The 20,296-nt window shown below is 42.9% G+C and overlaps 2 protein-coding genes across 2 annotated transcripts in view; one reads left to right on the forward strand and one right to left on the reverse strand.

Moving 5' to 3' along the window:
- Nucleotides 1–1,234: 1,234 nt before the first annotated feature.
- LOC106612300 (glutamine amidotransferase-like class 1 domain-containing protein 3, mitochondrial) lies at nucleotides 1,235–5,033 on the forward strand. Its single transcript, XM_014213342.3, has 5 exons — nucleotides 1,235–1,369; nucleotides 2,586–2,698; nucleotides 3,028–3,199; nucleotides 4,141–4,342; nucleotides 4,531–5,033. Exons 2-5 carry the CDS (start codon nucleotides 2,591–2,593, stop codon nucleotides 4,721–4,723), a joined length of 675 nt encoding a protein of 224 aa, XP_014068817.1. The 5' UTR covers nucleotides 1,235–1,369; nucleotides 2,586–2,590; the 3' UTR covers nucleotides 4,724–5,033.
- Nucleotides 5,034–11,044: 6,011 nt separating this feature from the next.
- LOC106612301 (L-proline trans-4-hydroxylase) overlaps nucleotides 11,045–20,296 on the reverse strand; it is a 59,983-nt gene continuing 50,731 nt past the window's right edge. Inside the window, exons 2-7 of the mRNA XM_014213343.3 lie at nucleotides 17,477–17,676; nucleotides 16,396–16,693; nucleotides 14,271–14,362; nucleotides 13,803–13,942; nucleotides 13,450–13,554; nucleotides 11,045–12,742 (exon numbers count right to left, since the gene is read on the reverse strand). Of these exons, the coding sequence (XP_014068818.3) occupies nucleotides 12,659–12,742; nucleotides 13,450–13,554; nucleotides 13,803–13,942; nucleotides 14,271–14,362; nucleotides 16,396–16,693; nucleotides 17,477–17,606 (849 nt within the window). The 5' untranslated portion in view covers nucleotides 17,607–17,676 and the 3' untranslated portion in view covers nucleotides 11,045–12,658. The remainder of the gene's footprint in view (nucleotides 12,743–13,449; nucleotides 13,555–13,802; nucleotides 13,943–14,270; nucleotides 14,363–16,395; nucleotides 16,694–17,476; nucleotides 17,677–20,296) is intronic.

Below are 20,296 nucleotides of genomic sequence, written 5' to 3' on the forward strand. Positions count from 1 at the left end.
TTACAATAGTGCATCTAAATCTTTTAAGGGGGGGGGGGGGGTTAGAAGGATTACTTTATCCTATCATAGGTATTCCTTAAAGAGGTGGGGTTTCAGGTGTCTCCGGAAGGTGGTGATTGACTCCGCTGTCCTGGCGTCGTGAGGGAGCTTGTTCCACCATTGGGGTGCCAGAGCAGCGAACAGTTTTGACTGGGCTGAGCGGGAACTGTGCTTCCTCAGAGGTAGGGGGGCCAGCAGGCCAGAGGTGGATGAACGCAGTGCCCTTGTTTGGGTGTAGGGCCTGATCAGAGCCTGAAGGTATGGAGGTGCCGTTCCCTTCACAGCTCCGTAGGCAATCACCATGGTCTTGTAGCGGATGCGAGCTTCAACTGGAAGCCAGTGGAGAGAGCGGAGGAGCGGGGTGACGTGAGAGAACTTGGGAAGGTTGAACACCAGACGGGCTGCGGCGTTCTGGATGAGTTGTAGGGGTTTAATGGCACAGGCAGGGAGCCCAGCCAACAGCGAGTTGCAGTAATCCAGACGGGAGATGACAAGTGCCTGGATTAGGACCTGCGCCGCTTCCTGTGTGAGGCAGGGTCAATATATGATATGAGATATGACCCACCTAGCTGAGATATGACCCACCTAGCTGAGATATGACCCACCTAGCTGAGATATGACCCATCTAGCTGAGAATGAATGAGATATGACCCATCTAGCTGGGAATAAATGAGATATGACCCACCTAGATGAGATATGTAAGTCGCTCTGGATTAGAGCATCTGCTAAATGACTCAAAGGTAAAATGTTAATGTAATTAGTGTAGTCTACCTAGTACTCTCTGTAAATACAAACTGTATTTAGTGTAGTCTACCTAATACTGTCTGTAAATACAATCTGTATTTAGTGTAGTCTACCTAATACGCTCTGTGAATACAAACTGTATTTAGTGTAGTCTACCTAATACTGTCTGTGAATACAAACTGTATTTAGTGTAGTCTACCTAATACTGTCTGTGAATACAATCTGTATTTAGTGTAGTCTACCTAATACTGTCTGTTAATAGAAACTGTATTTAGTGAAGTGCCTTAGAGATGTCATAGTGACTAAGCAGATTTAACATTGGCCAAACAGAGGAAGGCAGCAGCAGTTTCCCTTTCCCCTCGCTGCATCAGTCCCGTCATGACCTCACCGTACAGACAGACAGTCCTTCAGCCTTCTATGTAAAGCTGTAACCCAGACCACACCTCCGTGGGAGGGGCCAGGGCAGCCTGGGCAGGAAGGGTATAAAGACAGTTGACTTCCAGTTACACTACAACAGGAATCAGCAGGTAGGAGAAGACGACCCAGACTGCACAGACCATATACTACTGTAGTTTACCTTTACAAGGTGAGAGAGTTGGATCTATAAACTACTACTGCTGATAGTAAACTAGTAGTGTACTTTAGTATTCATGTTGTATTCAGAGTTGGAAATGTGGTAACGTTCTTGGTCGTTTAGACTTGTTACATTTACAATATTTAGAATGATCGGTGAACTGATGCTTATCTCAATGTCTGTGGATTCTGTTCCTTTATACCAACTCTACTCATCTTCCACTCCTGTTCCTGTTTCTGTCTCTGCCTCTACCAGGTGTTGACATGAGACACATAGAGAGAGAGAGGGAGGGAAGAAGGAGGGAGGAGAGAGTGAGAAAGGGAGTGAGGGAGGAAGAGAGAGAGAAGGAGGGAGGGAGGGAGAGAGAGAGAAAGAGAGTGAGGGTGGGAGAGAGAGAAGGAGGGAGAGAGAAAGAGAGAGAGAGAAAGAGAGATAAGGAGGGAGAGAGAGAGGGAAGGGGGAGGGAGAGAGAAAGGGAGTGAGGGAGAGAGAAAGAGAGATAAGGAGGGAGAGAGAGAGGGAAGGGTGAGGGAGAGAGAAAGGGAGTGAGGGAGAGAGAAAGAGAGATAAGGAGGGAGAGAGAGAAAGAGAGAGCGGGGTATGTTTCCTGTGTTGTTTGTTACCTGGAAACAGTCCTCCAGAGACTCAGTCATGTTCGGATTTTCAGGAGATTTCTATCACCGGTGGACCTGAGCCTTTAAACGTTTCATAGATGCTGCAGGGAGGTGCCAAGTCACTCTAACCTCACCTCACCTGTTTGGTGTGCATCTTAAATGGCACCCTATTCCCTATATAGTGCACTACTTTTAACCAGAAGTAGTGCACTATATTGGGAATAGGGTGCAATTTGGGAGACAAGCCTTGGTGTTCCTGACACTACATTGATCTATCATTCGGGTTTATGTAACACTGTCACTCAGCTATGTGGTGAATGTAACCTGCCCCTCCATGTGCAGTGAGCTGTATTGATGGTAAAACAATAGGGGGTTTGTAAGGAGACAGTCTGGGGAACAATTTAATCAAACTGCTGTTAGTGCAGCACTGTCTCCATTCTGTTGTTATGGTCTAACTCTAGACCATATTGTGTGTGTGTGTGTGTGTGTGTGTGTGTGTGTGTGTGTGTGTGTGTGTGTGTGTGTGTGTGTGTGTGTGTGTGTGTGTGTGTGTGTGTGTGTGTGTGTGTGTGTGTGTGTGTGTGTGTGTGTGTGTGTGTGTGTGTGTGTTGCAGGAGCCATGGTGAAGTGTGTAGCCATAATTCTGTCAGGGTGTGGGGTCTACGATGGGACTGAGATCCACGAGGCGTCGGCTGTACTGGTCCACCTCAGCAGGGCTGGAGCTCAGGTAAGGACGGTCTACATTAGGGTTAGGACTGGGGATAAGGTAGGGTTAGTCTACATTAGGGTTAGGGCTGGGGATAAGGTAGGGTTAGTCTACATTAGGGTTAGGGCTGGGGATAATAGAAGATAATAGTCTCCCCTCTCCTCTCCTCTCCTCTCCTCTCCTCTCCTCTCCTCTCCTCTCCTCTCCTCTCCTCTCCTCCCGATCCCCTCCTCTCCTCTCCCCTCTCCTCTCTTCTCCTCCCGACCCTCCCCCTCCTCTCCTCTCCCCTCTCCTCTCTTCTCCTCCCCCTCCTCCTTCTCACCTCCTCTCCTCCCCCTCATCTCCCCCAGGTAAAGATGTTTGCCCCCAACGTGGACCAAATGCATGTGGTGAACCACTGTGAGGGGACACCCACGGTTGAGAAACGCAACGTCCTGGAGGAGAGTGCTCGTATCGCCCGCGGCGATGTGTATGACCTTGCCAAGCTAGAGGTCACCGCCTTCGACGCCCTCGTTATCCCAGGTGAGCATTACTCCTTCATCTTGAACCAGCACATTGATTATATGATGCTGGAACTGACTAACACACTCCTGTCTTTATCTGTTAGCAATATGACACTATATCACCACTCCTTTATTCTGTATCTCTGTTACTATATCACCACTCCTTTATTCTGTATCTCTGTTACTATATCACCACTCCTTTATTCTCTATCTCTGTTACTATATCACTACTCCTTTATTCTCTATCTCTGTTACTATATCACCACTCCTTTATTCTCTATCTCTGTTACTATATCACCACTCCTTTCTTCTCTCTCTGTTACTGTCACGCTCGTCGTAGTGATGGGACCAAACTGCAGCGGGTACGTGAATGCTCATCTTCCTTTTATTGAAGAAAAAAACAAAATACCCTTACACAAAACAAACAACGAAAAACAGTCCTGTAAGGTGCTCAGACCATACAGGGAAACAACCACCCACAAACACAAGAGAAAATAAACCCACTTAAATATGGCCTCCAATTAGCAGCAACACAACCAGCTGCCTCTAATTGGAGGTCATTCCCAAAACTAACATAGATATAGAAAACCCACATAAAAATAGAAAACATAGAACATAAACCAAAAACCCCGAAACACACTAAACAAACACCGCCTGCCATGCCCTGACCAAACTACAATAACAAATAACCCCTTTACTGGTCAGGACGTGACAGTTACTATATCACCACTCCTTTATTCTATATCTCTGTTACTATGTCACCACTCCTTTATTCTCTATCTCTGTTACTATATCACCACTCCTTTATTCTCTATCTCTGTTACTATGTCACCACTCTTTCACTATGAATTCATTTCAGTCATTCTACTTACACTCCAAACATCACAAAACCACTACTTCCTCCCACAGAAGCTGATCTCCACGCTGCTCCTCTCAACAGAACTGTGTTGTGTTTTGCAGGTGGTTTTGGCGTGGCTAAAAACCTGTCTGACTGGGCTGTGAAGGGGAAGGAGTTCACGGTTCAACCCCAAGTAGAGAAGCTGATTAAGGGGTTCCACGCTGCAGGCAAGCCCCTGGCTATGTGCTGCATCTCCCCTGTCTTAGCTGCTAAGGCCCTGCCGGGGTGTGAGATCACCGTAGGACAGGACAAGGAGTGTGAGAGGTGGGTTACAATGTCACAGGTGTGGGTGAACAGGGCAACATATTTGTGTGTGTGTGTGTATATGTGTGAGAGAGAAAGAGAGAGAGAGAGAGAGAGAGAGAGAGGGTGTATGTGCTGATATGTCTCTGTTTTAACAGAACAAAGCAGTATGTTTTTAACCCTGCTGCTTTTCTCCCTCCTGTCACTAGATGGCCCTATGCCAAGACGGCAACTTCCATGAAGGAGCTGGGCTGTAAACACGTGAATAAGAAAGTGGGGGAGGTCCACATCGATGTGAAGAACAAGCTGGTCACCTCCTCTGCCTTCATGTGTAACGCTCCAATACATGAGGTGTTTGACGGGGTGGGCGTCATGGTTACAGAACTGCTCAAACTGGCCTAGGACACGTCTGAGATTCAGAATGCTGATTAGCTGTGCTTCCCAAAAGGCACCCTGTTCCCTTTATAGTCCTGATGTGACCTTGTCAAAAGATGGGAATAGGGAGCCATTTGGGAAGCGACCTTACAATCATGTTTGTTGTTGTTTCTGTTTTTGTTGTTTGTTTACCTGGACACTGTCCTGATCGGAATGAAATGGACACACAGAACAACAGAAGAAACAGAAGAAGATAGTGTTTCTGTTGCATCATCTATTTGTCTGACTGTGGAATAACTTGTGTTTTTATCAACATTGTAATAAAAGTAAAACCAAATTCTGGAATGAACGACTTTTCATTTGATTAGTTTTTTCAGCTGACCACTAGGATTTGATATGGTATATTATGGTCATATGGGGTTATGAACAGCAAGTTCTTTCTCCGTGCATTTAGCATACAGGTTAGATTAACAGAATAAATAAATGGTTAAATGGAATGGAATTCACTTTTATGCACTCTTGTCTCTATACAGCAAATTGTACAGTGTTGATTTTTCAGTGTAACATTTATAGTGTTGATTCAGGAATTAAATTGACTTTGAAAATAACCCCCAGTGTTGGTGTTAATAACCCTGGGTTGCTCGTCTTTTCAGTTCACTGCAGCTAGTTTGCTGCACACTCAAACTGGACAGTTTTACCTCAAGTCTCTTCTTTCAAAGACTCTCTTAAAACCTGTTGGGGCTAGGGGGCAGTATTGACAATTTCGGAAAAAATATGTGCCCATGTTAAACTGCCTCCTACTCAAACTCAGAAGCTAGGATATGCATATTATTAGTAGATGTGGATAGAGAACACTCTAAAGTTTCTAAAACAGTTTGAATGGTGTCTGTGAGTATAACAGAACTCAAATGGCAAGCAAAAACCTGAGAGAAATCCTACCAGGAAGTGGAAATCTGTATGCATGGGCTCTCTTCAAGTCGTTTCCTATTGAATACACGGTGACGTAGTAATAATTGTGCACTTCCTACGGCTTCCACTAGATGTCGACAGTCTTTACAAAGTTGTTTGAAGCTTCTATGATGAACAGAGCCCAATGACAAGGAGGGGAAGTTGTTGAGGCAGGGGGTGACATCACTTCTTGGAGCGCGTTCATGAGGATGGATCCCTCTCGTTCCAAAACCTTTTTCAAGACACAGGAACCGTCCGGTTGAAATATTATTGAATCTTCACATTCTGAAGGCCCTAAAGATTGATGTTTTACAACGTTTGACATGTTTGAATGAACATAAATACAACTTTTTTTACTTTTCGTCGCGACATCATCCACGCGCTTTCTACACTTGGAGTAGCTTACTGGACGCACAAACAACAAGGAGTTATTTGGACATAAATGATGGACTTTATCGAACAAAACAACATTTGTTGTGGACCTGGGATTCCTGGAAGAGCCTTCTGATGAAGATGATCAAAGGTAAGGGAATATTTGTATGATTTTAGATGACTCAAAGATGGCGGCTATCTGTATAGCCTAGTGTATTTTTCTGAGCTCAGTACTCAGATTATTGCAGAGTGCTTTCCTCGTGAAGCTTTTTTGAAATCTTTCATAGCGTTTGCATAAAGGAGATGTTCATATATAATTCTTTGAATGACAGTTTAATTTTGTATCAATGTTTATGACAAGTCTTTTTGTAAATTGTGGCGCTGATTCACCGGCAGTATTTGAGGGAAAATATTTTCTGAACGCCACGCACCGATGTAAAATGCTGTTTTTATATATAAATATGAACTTTATCGAACAAAAAATCCATGTATTGTGTAACATGATGTCCTAGGAGTGTCATCTGATGAAGATCGTCAAAGGTTAGTGCTTCATTTAGCTGTGTTTTGGGTATTTGTGATGCATGCTAGTTGCTAGGAAAATGGCTGTGTGGCTGTTTTTGTCGATGTACTCTCCTAACATAATCTAATGTTTTGTTTTCGCTGTAAAGCCTTTTTGAAATCGGACAACGTGGTTCGATTCAGGAGAAGTGTATCTATAAAATGGTGTAAAATAGACATATGTTTGAGAAATTGAAGTTATAGCATTTATGAGGTATTTGTATTTCGCGCCACGCGATTCCACTGGCTGCTCCCTGGGCAAGCGTCCCACCTTGCCCAGGGAGGTTAATAGGAATAGGGGGCAGTATTCGGAATTTTGGATGACTGAGGTGCTCCAAAGTAAACTTGCTGTTACTCAGGCCCAGAAGCTAGGATATGCATATAATTGGTACATTTGGATAGAAAACACTCTGAAGTTTCTAAAACTGTTACAATTATGTCTGTGAGTATAACAGAACTGATTTGGCAGGCAAAAACCCGAGGTCCAATCTTTTTCTGTTGACCTGCCAGCCAATTCCAAGGTTAACCTATTGAATATAAAGACTTCCGCCTCCCAAATTGCACTTCCTATAGCTTCCACTAGATGTCAACAGTCTTTATACATGGGTTCAGGTTTTTATTCTGAAAAACCAATGAGGAATAGTTGTTTATCCTGAGGAAGTCGCATGGCAAAACTAGTCTCATTGAGGCGTGACCGAGGGAGCGCTGCGTTCTTTTCCTTTCCTATTGAAAATAGTTCGCTCCATATGAAATATTATCGTTTATTTAAATATTACAGTACCTAGTAATCAGTTAGATACATCGTTTGATTTGTTTGGATAAACTTTACTGGTAACTTTTGGAACTCCTATGTCTGCATTCTGAACGGGTGGATTACTGAACTCAATGACGCCAACTAACTGGACTATTTATTTATGTAGTGTTGTGGTGTCTTTCTTGTCATGATGTGTGTTGTCCAATATATATATATATATATATATATATATATATATATATATATATATATATATATATATATATATATATATATATTTTATCCTAGCCCCCATCCCTGCAGGAGGCCTTTTGCCTTTTGGTAGGCAGTCAATGTAAATAAGAATTTGTTGGTTAAATAAATACAAATAAAAAAAATTGTTTTACACTTAGAGTAAAACAGTCCAGTCAAAACAATACCCAACATTAGCATATTTCCCAGCATGCTCTACAGCAGGATGATTTTTATTAGGATTGTTTTTAATACTTGTGTTTTTAGATGCATTCATTGATTGATAAATGTTATGCTACACAAAGATAAATGACACACCTGTTACTGAAATGATTGTTCCTGTCACGTCCTGACCAGTAAAGCGGTTATTTGTTATTATAGTTGGTCAGGACGTGGCAGGTGGTATTTGTTTTATATGGTTTTGAGTATGTGTTTATGTAGAGGGGTGTTTGATTTATGTATTCTGGGGTTTTGGTCATTGTTCTGTATTGTATCTTTTTTTGTTTGTTCTAGGGTGTTTAATTCTATGTTTAGGTATTTGGGATTGGGGTCTTCAATTGGAGGCAGCTGTGTATCGTTGCCTCTGATTGAAGGTCCTATAATTAGGAGTATGTTTGTTTTGGGGATTGTGGGAGGTTGTTCTTTGCACTGCTGTATCTAGCCTGCAAGGCTGTTAGTTTGTTCGGCTCTTTTTTGTTTATTAAGTGTTCACAAAGTTAAGATGAGCACTCGACCCGCTGCCTTGGTCCATTCACTACGACGAGTGTGACAGTTCAAGTTTTAATGGTTTAGTTTGTCTTTTTTTCTTCAAATAAAGTGTCCAAGTCCTGATAGTCATCTGAATGCAGGTGAATACAACTTTGAACTCTTGGATATCCTTACTCTGGGTGGATATTATAACTCTGGGTGGTTGTCCTAACTCTGGGTGGTTGTCCTAACTCTGTGTCACGATTCTCTAAGACAGAACCCAGAAGCAGACCAGGACGAGGTGAGTAAAATGAAGGTGAGTATTTATTGGTAGTCTTGATGTGTAATTTGAGTGATCCAGGAGACGGAGCGGCAGCGGAGGTGAGTTGATGAGAGTAAATGGGTTGATCCAATGAAGTCACTGTATCCACCGACGGCCAGGCAAGGGAGTTGAATGTTTTGGGAGAATGACTGTAGACAGAGTAAACGGGAGTGAGTAACCAGTAACAAGCGCAAAACTAGCTCAGGAAACATGAGGCTGATACGCTGGCACAACATACTGTTCGTTGCTAACGATCCGGCAGGGAATGGATGTCAGCTCAGGGTTTAAGAAGAGGTGAAGATCAGGACCAGGTGTGCAGAAGGTTGATGAGATGCAGGTGCGTGTAATAACTAGATCTCCCACCTAACCTCGTTGCCTGGCAACCAGACAGGGTGCGTTCAGGAACCTTAGACAACACTCAAACAAACAGTAATCTGAGGCAGAAACAGACTCAGGAAGCGGGATTCCTGACACTCTGGGTGGTTGTCCTAACTCTGGGTGGTTGTCCTAACTCTGGGTGGGTACCCTAACTCTGGGTGGTTGCCCTAGGACCATGCCTCAGGACTACCTGGCCTGATGACTCCTTGCTGTCCCCAGTCCACCTGGCCGTGCTGCTGCTCCAGTTTCAACTGTTCTGCCTGCGGGTATGAAACCCTGACCTGTTCACCGGACGTGCTACCTGTACCCAGACCTGCTGTTTTCAACTCTCTAGAGACAGCAGGAGCGGTAGAGATACTCTGAATGATCGGCTATGAAAAGCCAACTGACATTTACTCTTCAGGTGCTGACTTGTTGCACCCTCGACAACTACTGTGATTATTATTATTTGACCCTGATGGTCATTTATGAACATTTGAACATCTTGGCCATGTTCTGTTATAATCTCCACCCGGCACAGCCAGAAGAGGACTGGCCACCCCTCATAGCCTGGTTCCTCTCTAGGTTTCTTCCTAGGTTTTGGCCTTTCTAGAGTTTTTCCAAGCCACCGTGCTTCTACACCTGCATTGCTTGCAGTTTGGGGTTTTAGGCTGGATTTCTGTACAGCACTTTGAGATATCAGCTGATGTAAGAAGGGCTATATAAATAAATTTGATTTGATTTGATCCATATGGCAGAGGGAGACAAATTGATAACTAGAGTGCAGAACAACACACCAAAATGATTTACTATAACACTACAGGTGTTCATTTCATCTTTTAGGGGCGGCAGATAGCCTAGTGGTTAGAGTGTTGGGCCACTAACCAAAAGGTTGCTGGATCGAATACCCCGAGCTGACAAGGTAAAAATCAGTCCTTCTGCCCCTGAAGAAGGCAGTTAACCCACTGTTCCTAGGCTTTCATTGTCAATAAGAATTTGTTCTTAACTGACTTGCCTAGATAAATAAAGGTTCAAATAAAATAAATTGTCCCAAGACATAAATATCCTTCATTAACCTGTCTTCTCCCTTTCATCTACACTAATTGAAGTGTATTTAACAAGTGGAATCAATAAGGGATCCTACATTTCACCTGGTCAGTCTATGTCTGGGTCTCAACCCCGCCCTGTGCATCTGGGTCCTGGACTTTCTGACGGGCCGCCCCCAGGTGGTGAAGGTAGGAAACAACATCTCCACCCCGCTGATCCTCAACACTGGGGCCCAGTGGGGCCCTCTTCTGTACTGTTCACCCATGACTGCGTGGCCATGCACGCTTTCATCTCAATCATCACGTTTGCAGACAACACTACAGTGGTAGGCTTGATTACCTACAACAACAAGACAGTCTACAGGGAGGAAGGGAGGGCCCTCTGAGTGTGGTGTCAGGAAAATAACCTCACTCAACGTCAACAAAACAAAGCAGATGATCGTGGACTTCAGGAAACAGCAGAGGGAGCACCCCCCCCCCCCCCCCCCTCCATCCAAATCGATGGGAGTAGAGAAGGTAGAAAGTTTTAGGTTCCTTAGCGTACACTTCACGCACAAACTGAAATGGTCCACCCACACAGACAGCGTGGTGATGAAGGTGCAACACTGCCTCTTCAACCTCAGGAGGCTGAAGAAATTTGGCTTCACCTAAAACACTCACAAACTTTTACAGATGAGAGCATCCTGTCGGGCTGTATCACCACCTGGTACGGCAACTGCACCACCCTCAACCGCAAGGCTCTCCAGAGGGTAGTGCGGTCTGTACAACGCATCACCGGGGGCAAACTACCAGCCATCCAGGACACCTACAGCACCTGATGTCACAGGAAGGCCAAAAAGATCATCAAGGACAACAACCACCCGAATCACAGCCTGTTCACCCCGCTATCATCCAGAAGGCAAGGTCAGCAGAAAAGGTGCATCAAAGCTGGGACAGAGAGACTGAAAAACAGCTTCTATCTCAAGGCCATCAGACTGTTAAACAGCCATCACTAACATAGAGAGGCAGCTGCCAACATACTGACTCAAGTCTCTGGCCACTTCAATAAATGGACTTAATAAAAGTATCACTAGTCACCTTAAATAATGCCACTTTAATAACGTTTACATATCCTACATTACTCATCTCATATGTATATACTGTACTCTCTACCATGTATTGCATCTTGCCTATGCCGCACGGCCATCACTCATCCATATATTTATATGTACATATTCTTAATCATTCCTTTACATTTGTGTGTATTAGGTAGTTGTTGTGGAATTGTTAGATTACTTGTGAGATATTACTGCATTGTTGGAACTAGAAGAACAAGCATTTCACTACACTCGCTTTAACATCTGCTAACTGTGTGTATATGACAAATAAAATGTGATTTGATTTGTCATGGAAAGAGCAGGTGTTCTTAATATTTTGTATACTCAGTGTATGTGATGTATTGTCATTATGTATTGATAACATTAGCCTACATTAGGAACTCACTTGGTGAAGTCCACAGGACTGAAAATTAGCAAATTCAACAACCATATCTCTATCAATGACACATACAGATCAGTGGTAACTCTCCAATTCACTGGAAAAGGCCATGTACAACGGGAAATTATACTCGAGGTGTGCCTTATTGGGGGCGTGGCTTTCAAATTGTTATTTTTGGCCACCCGTGAGTGGCAGTGTTTTATCAGTTTAACTGGTCTATGCTTGAGCTAATTAACATTTGATTATGTCTGCTGCCAGTTCTGATGTCTTAAATGTCTACATAAGAGCATGTAGCAATAAAGACTTTTAAGTGTAGTTTGCAATGTCCTTAACCCAACATTGACCTTGTCAAGAAATACAGACCTCTTGGTGTAGTGGTTAAAACTTCTCTATCAGCTGTTATTGCATAACACCATAGGTGTAAACTATAAACACTTCCTGTTGTTAAAACTACTATATGAGGTGTTATTGCATAACACCATTGGTGTAAACTATAAACACTTCCTGTTTATTATATAAGGTGTTATTGCATAACACTGAAAAGGTGTAAAAGCATCAGCACTGAGTACAGTGTTAATTTAACACTCAAAAGTTTGGATAGTATAGACACTGGCCCAATGTTAAATTTAACACTGTTAGTGTTGATGTGAAACCTTTATTTAACTAGGCAAGTCAGTTAAGAACAAATTCTTATTTACAATGACGGCCTACACCCGCCAAGCCCAGACGATGCTGGGCCATTTGTGCGCCGCCCTATAGGACTCCCATTCACGGCTGGTTGTGATACAGCAGTGCCTTAGACCGCTGCGCCACTCAGGAGCCCGTTGATTTAACACTGAAGAATTTGTTGTGCGCTAATATTGTAAGTTTGATCATATTTATTTTTGTTATAAGAAATGTGAAAACTTTAGGAAGTCGTTTATCATTTGATTGTTACTATATTTAGAAATAATTTCCATAATTTCATGCCCTATTGCCCCAGTTTTGTTGAATCTGAAAAAAATCTATGATTTTCATAATATTTGTACAATGTCACATACAGGTGAATACAGCAGTAAGTCATCAAGGTGAATACAGCAGTAAGTCATCAAGGTGAACACAGCAGTAAGTCATCAAGGTGAATACAGCATCATTAGGTTCCTCTAGGTAGCAGACAGTAATACAGTAATGCGATCAGTATGGATATGGTTGTAGTTGTGGTGTAAGGCTCATCACAGCAAGGTGGAGAAGTGATTGAACTGGTCTGATCCACTGGCCATCACAGTAGCATGGAAACGCCTAGGACGGTCTGGGTCCTGCAGAGAGAGAGAGAGAGAGAGAGAGAGAGAGAGAGAGAAACACAGTGGGCACGTATGCTTTGAGTCTGATCTCTGCAAAAGCACTGGAATTGAGTTTCCATCTATTTCCAAAGGCATAATAAGGGAACAGGCCTCCAATTCGAAAGATAACCTTCAGAAAAAGAGAGGTCACTACAGTTGGCACTCATCCAGGCTCTGTACTTCCCTGCTTGCTCTCACTACAGTAGTTCTCACCTGTATAGGGTAGATACAGGTATAGACATATCTACAGTAGTTCTCACCTGTATAGGGTAGACACAGGTAGAGACATATCTACAGTAGTTCTCACCTGTGTAGGGTAGACACAGGTAGAGACATATCTACAGTAGTTCTCACCTGTATCGGGTAGATACATGTAGAGACATATCTACAGTAGTTCTCAACTGTATAGGGTAGACACAGGTAGAGACATATCTACAGTAGTTCTCACCTGTATAGGTTAGATACAGGTAGAGACATATCTACAGTAGTTCTCACCTGTATAGGGTAGACACAGGTCGAGACATATCTACAGTAGTTCTCACCTGTGTAGGATAGACACAGGTAGAGACATATCTACAGTAGTTCTCATCTGTATAGGGTAGACACAGGTAGAGACATATCTACAGTAGTTCTCATCTGTATAGGGTAGACACAGGTAGAGACATATCTACAGTAGTTCTCACCTGTATAGGGTAGGCACAGGTAGGGATGTATCGGATCACGAAGCCACAGCGTCTCCTCTGGGATGTGTTGGGGTCACTGGCGTGGACCAGGAACCCATCATGGATCTGATTGGGTTAACATCAACATCAAGTCACAATCCCAAATGGAACCTTAATGCTTATTCTTTGTACAGCACTATTAGTGAGAAACATAATATAGTTGTAGAAGAATAGAGAAAGCCCAGTGTATTTCCCTGTAATACAGAATGTCCAGTAGGACTTGGGATGGGGAGCTCCCAGTAATACAGAATGTATTTTTGCTGATAAAAATGTGATCACAAAAAGAACCCCAGTAGCGGGGCAGTGTGACTTACAGACATCTGCCCAGCCAGCAGGGGGCAGAGTAGAGCGCTGTCCGTTTGCACCAGCTCCTCAGGGATCTCCTGGTTGACTGACAGCATGTTGCCGGGGCGGGAGGCGAGTTGGTGGGGCAGCAGGCCAGAGCAGTGGCTTCCTGGAGGAGGAGGGAGGGAGAGGGAAGGAGAGAGGCGAGGTGATGAGAGGAGATTAGAGGGAACACTTTACTAACCACACAGACTCTAGTCTTCTTTATGTCTATGAAAGGACACCTTATTACAGTCAGTTACTGCAGTCATGTAATGCTAGAATGACAGAAAGAGGTTTTCAGAACATTAACTGAACCTGGCTAAATGCAGCTAAATATTTTGAGGAGACATTTAAGTATTTATTTATCTAGCTGTGGCACCAATTAGAACTGAACTGGCCGTTTCTGTAAACTAAATGATTTGGTGAGTTTTAGGTGGTCAGAGGAGCTACAGTACCTGGGATGACCTTCAGGGCTCCGTTTTCTGCCAGTGAGTCGTCTAGAGCCAGCCACACAGACAGGACTGGACCCCCAGCTATTCCCCAGTACCTGGATGAATCAGACAGCTGGTGAGTAAATACTTGTTATTACTCAAAACGCTTACTGCATAACTAACTGTAGAAGTGTAGTAGTAGTAGGAGGAGCACTGTAGTACTGTAGTTGTAGGAGTGGTATTGTGATAGTAGGAGTAGGAGCAGTAGTAGTAGTAGTAGTAGTAGTAGTAGTAGTACTGTAGTAGTAGGAGTTGTATTGTGATAGTAGTAGTAGGAGCAGTAGTAGTAGTGGTAGTAGTACTGTAGTAGTAGGAGTGGTATTGTGATAGTAGTAGTAGCAGTAGTAGTAGTAGTAGTAGTAGTAGTAGTAGTAGTAGTAGTAGTAGTAGTAGTAGTAATATTGTAGTAGTAGTAGTAGTAGCTGTAGTATTGTAGTAGTAGCAGTAGTAGTAGCAGTAGTGGTGTAGTAGTGGTAGTAGTAGTAGTAGTAGTAGTAGTAGTACTGTAGTATTAGGAGTGGTATTGTGATAGTAGTAGTAGCAGTAGTAGTAGTAGTAGTAGCAGTAGTAGTAGTAGTAGCAGTAGTAGTAGCAGTAGTAGTAGTAGTAGTAGTAGTAGTAGTAGTAGTAGTAGTAGCAGCAATAGTGGTGTAGTAGTAGTAATATTGTAGTACTACTGTAGTAGTTGTAGTGACTGTACTATTGGTAGCCCCCAGTATTGGTAGCGGTAGCAGTACTGTAGTACTATTTTACTATTTTTCAGGTGCTTTGTAACTGACAGTAGTATTAGTATTGTAATAGTATTGTAGCTGTAGAAGTATTAGTAATGTACTCATCAGATCCTCCTCTCCACCCTCTCCGAGTTGGGCATCTCCGGCGCGGCCCACGCTTGGATTGCGTCCTACCTGACAGGTCGCTCCTACCAGGTGGCGTGGCGAGAATCTGTCTCCGCACCATGCGCTCTCACCACTGGTGTCCCCCAGGGCTCTGTTCTAGGCCCTCTCCTATTCTCGCTATACACCAAGTCACTTGGCTCTGTCATATCCTCACATGGTCTCTCCTATCATTGCTATGCAGACGACACACAATTAATCTTCTCCTTTCCCCCTTCTGATAACCAGGCGGCGAATCGCATCTCTGCATGTCTGTCAGACATATCAGTGTGGATGACGGATCACCAGCTCAAGCTGAACCTCGGCAAGACGGAGCTGCTCTTCCTCCCGGGGAAGGACTGCCCGTTCCATGATCTCGCCATCACGGTTGACAACTCCCTCGTGTCCTCCTCCCAGAGTGCTAAGAACCTTGGCGTGATCCTGGACAACACCCTGTCGTTCTCCACTAACATCAAGGCGGTGACCCGATCCTGTAGGTTCATGCTCTACAACATTCGCAGAGTACGACCCTGCCTCACACAGGAAGCGGCGCAGGTCCTAATCCAGGCACTTGTCATCTCCCGTCTGGATTACTGCAACTCGCTGTTGGCTGGGCTCCCTGCCTGTGCCATTAAACCCCTACAACTCATCCAGAACGCCGCAGCCCGTCTGGTGTTCAACCTTCCCAAGTTCTCTCACGTCACCCCGCTCCTCCGCTCTCTCCACTGGCTTCCAGTTGAAGCTCGCATCCGCTACAAGACCATGGTGATTGCCTACGGAGCTGTGAAGGGAACGGCACCTCCATACCTTCAGGCTCTGATCAGGCCCTACACCCAAACAAGGGCACTGCGTTCATCCACCACTGGCCTGCTGGCCCCCCTACCTCTGAGGAAGCACAGTTCCCGCTCAGCCCAGTCAAAACTGTTCGCTGCTCTGGCACCCCAATGGTGGAACAAGCTCCCTCACGACGCCAGGACAGCGGAGTCAATCACCACCTTCCGGAGACACCTGAAACCCCACCTCTTTAAGGAATACCAAGGATAGGATAAAGTAATCCTTCTAACCCCCCCCCCCCCCCCCCCTTAAAAGATTTAGATGCACTATTGTAAAGTGGTTGTTCCACTGGATATCATAAGGTGAATGCACCATTTTGTAAGTCGCTCTGGATAAGAGCGTCTGCTAAATGACTTAAATGTAATGTAATGTAATGTACTCACCTCATATCCTGGTGCCAGGCCACAAAGGGCAGCCGAGTCTCATTCTGTTGGTCCTTCTCTGATGACTTCATTTCTTCCTCACTGGTCAGAGTGATGGCATCATTTCCTGCCTGTGTGGCTGTGGGGTGGGGTGTGGGGGTTGTTGGGTACTTGCAGATGAAGCGTGAGTCTAGCAGGATGACATCAGAGCCCAGGATGGACTCTACCACCTGTAGGATGTGGGGGTGTTTGGCCAGGCCCATCACCCAGGGGTACTGCAGGTGCACGTTGTGGAGACTGTACTGGGTGTACTCCTCACCTGAAGTCAGGTAGACACAGGTAGATATCATTCAATACAGGTAGATATCATTCAATACAGGTAGATACAGGTAGATATCATTCAATACAGGTAGATCTCATTCAATACAGGTAGATATCATTCAATACAGGTAGACACAGATAGATATCATTCAATACAGGTAGATATCATTCAATACAGGTAGATACAGGTAGATATCATTCAATACAGGTAGATATCATTCAATACAGGTAGATATCATTCAATACAGGTAGACACAAGTAGACATCATTCAATACAGGTAGATATCATTCAATACAGGTAGATATCATTCAATACATGTAGATATCATTCAATACAGGTAGATATCATTCAATACAGATAGTCACAAGTAAATATCATTCAATACAGGTAGATATCATTCAATACAGGTAGATATCATTCAATACAGGTAGGTATCATTCAATACAGGTATATGCAGATAGATATCATTCAATATAGGTAGATACAGATAGATATCATTCAATACAGGCAGATATCATTCAATACAGGTAGACAGATGAAGATAACATTCAAAAGATTCCATATAAAGGACATTTTTAACATTATAAAGGTTAACTGCCCCTGAACAAGGCTGTTAACCCTCTGTTTCTAGGCCATCATTGAAAATATGAGTTTGTTCTTAACTGACTTGCCTAGTTAAATAAAGGTAAAATAAAATAAAAACATTATCATGGTGATATTACAGATGTATTGACCTCTAACCTAACCCCCCCTCATCCCTCCCTCCCTCCCTCCACTCACCGAACTCTCTCTCCAGGTGGTTGAAGGCCTGTCTGGCCTCCCTCAGCTCTGTGTCGTTGAGGACCGGTACAGCAGAGAGGAATCCCTGCTGGTTGTAACGTTCCTTCATCTGACACGTTGACACACTCATCTCTGGGTTGACTGCTGTACACGCCAGTCCTTACTGTGTCAACTCCACTGGATGAAGGCTGTTTTATAACCTGGAAAGAAAGAGAGAGTGGGTGAGAGAGAAAATAGAGAGAAAAAGTGAGTGTGTCTTTGAGTTGTGCCCAGGCCTTAAACAGTCGTCCTAACATAGGTATTTCTGTTTATCCTCTTAAACCTCAGCTTCTCTCTCTCCATTGCTCTCTCTCTCTCTCTCCTTCTCTCTCTCTCTCTCTCTCCATTGCTCTCAAATTCAAATTCAAATTCAAGCTGCTTTATTGGCATGAAAAACATTGTGTTAATATTGCCAAAGCAACAATGTATACAATATACATTGTAATACAATTATAAACAATAACAAATAATAATATAAAATGGCAGTAAATAATAATACAAAATTAAAAAATAATAACAATAAAATAGTAGTAAAATAATAGTAAAATAGTAGAATGCAATAAGTATAAAAATCTAAATATGGAAAATGAATCTATAACTAACTTATAACTAAATAACGGTCATCTTCACCATTACATCAGTACTACAACTACTATCATCATTACCACTACCACTACCACCACCATCACTAAACTGTTATCATTACCATTACTACTCATACCACTACTATTTGGAATGATAAACAACAATAATAATAGAAATAACAATAACAGTAATAACAATAATAGTAATAATAAGTAAGTTACTGTTTACTATGCAGATGTTATTATTCAGTGTCCCTCAGGCTATGGCAGGCAAATACATATTTGGCTGCAAGAGGAGCCATTGCTCCTTGGCCCATGAGTATTTTTAGTTTTCTTCTGGGTTTAATAAGTTAAAATTTGGAATAAATGTAGTCATTTCTGTGAATAAGGAATCTCTTTGTGAGGAATATTTATCACAGTAAAGGAGAAAGTGCATCTCTGTCTCTACCTCCCCTGTCGTGCAGTGACCACATACACGCTCCTCTTTGGGTAGCCATGTCTTTTTATGTCTGCCGGTTTCTATTGCCAATCGGTGGTCACTCAGCCTGTACTTGGTAAGGATCTGTCTCTGCTTCGTATCTCTGACAGAGTAGAGATAATCAGCCAATTCATATTCTCTGTTTAGGGTCAGATAGCAATTTAGTCGGCTTTGGGATTTTGTTTCATTTTTCCAATGTTGTAAATATGAGTCCTTTGATTGGTTCATGATTTTGTTTATTTGAATTCTTTCTTTTGAAGCAGTGCTGGTGTCAGCTTGGTTGGTGAGGTCCAACACCAGCTGACTGAGAGGGCTCGTTTCTGGGCTCAGCTCTTGGGTTTGGAGTGCTTTAAATTGCAGACTTGAATTTGGACTTGAATTTAGATGTAGCCAAAATTTTAATGATCTTTTCTGTATTTTCATTATTACTGGAAAGCGGCCCAATTCTGCCCTTCATGCATTAGTTGGTGTATTTCTCTGGACTTGTAGGATTTTCCGACAGAATTCTGCATGTAGGGCTTCAATTGGATGTTTGTCCCACATTTTAAAGTCCAGTTTATTGAGTGGCCCCCAAACCTCACTTCCGTAAAGAGCTATTGGTAGGATTACACTGTCAAATATTTTGGTCCAAATTCTAATTGGGATGTTGATTTTGAATAATTTCATTTTTATTGCATACAATGTTCTGCGGGCTTTTTCTTTGAGTGCATTCACTGCCATATTAAAGTTTCCCGATGCAGATATGGTCAGACCAAGGTAGGTGTAATTTTTAGTGTGTTCAATGATGGTGTTGTTCAGGGTGAATTTATATTTGTGTTTCTGACATCTGGTTTTCTTTTGGAAAATCATGATTTTCCTATTTTTGGAAATTTACTGCCAGGGCCCAATTATGGCAATATTGCTCTAGAATATTAATGTTTTGTTGAAGACCTTCTTTGGTTGGTGATAGAAGTACCAGGTCATCAGCATATAGCAGGTATTTCACCTCTGTGTCAAATAGTGTAAGTCATGGGGCTAGAGAATGGTCCAACATGTCTGCTAATTCATTGATATAAATGTTGAAAAGGTTTGGACTCAAACTGCAGCCTTGTCTCACACCTCGACATTGTGAAAATAATTCTGTTCTTTGGTTTTTGATTTTTATTGCACATTTATTTTCTGTGTACATACATTTTATTAAGTCATACACCTTACCACCAAGCCCACTTTGGAGAATTTTGTAGAATAGCCCTTCATGCCAAATAGAATCAAATGCTTTTTTAAAGTCAATAAAGCAAGCAAAGATTTTGCCCTCTTTTTTTTGGTGGACGTGTTTATTAATTAGTGTGTGTAAGGTGTATATATGGTCAGTAGTGCGATGGTTAGGGAGAAAGCCAATTTGACATTTACTTATTACATTTTTTTCTTGAAGAAAGGTTTGAATTCTTGAATTCAAAATGCTACAGAAAACCTTTCCCAAGTTACTGTTTACGCAAATTCCCCTGTAATTATTGGGGTCTGATTTGTCTCCACTTTTGTGGATAGGGGAGATGAGCCCCTGGTTCCAGACATCAGGGAAGCAACCAGAAGTTAAAACCATGTTGAACAATTTAAGCATAGCATTTTGCAACTCAGGTGTGCTGTTTTTCAGCATTTCATTTCTGATGTTGTCTAGACCACAAGCCTTCTTTGATTTAATAGATTTGAGCTTTTCATTTAGTTCTTGTTGGGTTATTGGGT

Source organism: Salmo salar, chromosome 09, assembly GCF_965601325.2.
Source record: "Salmo salar chromosome 09, fSalSal1, whole genome shotgun sequence".
Taxonomy (NCBI): Eukaryota; Metazoa; Chordata; class Actinopteri; order Salmoniformes; family Salmonidae; genus Salmo; species Salmo salar.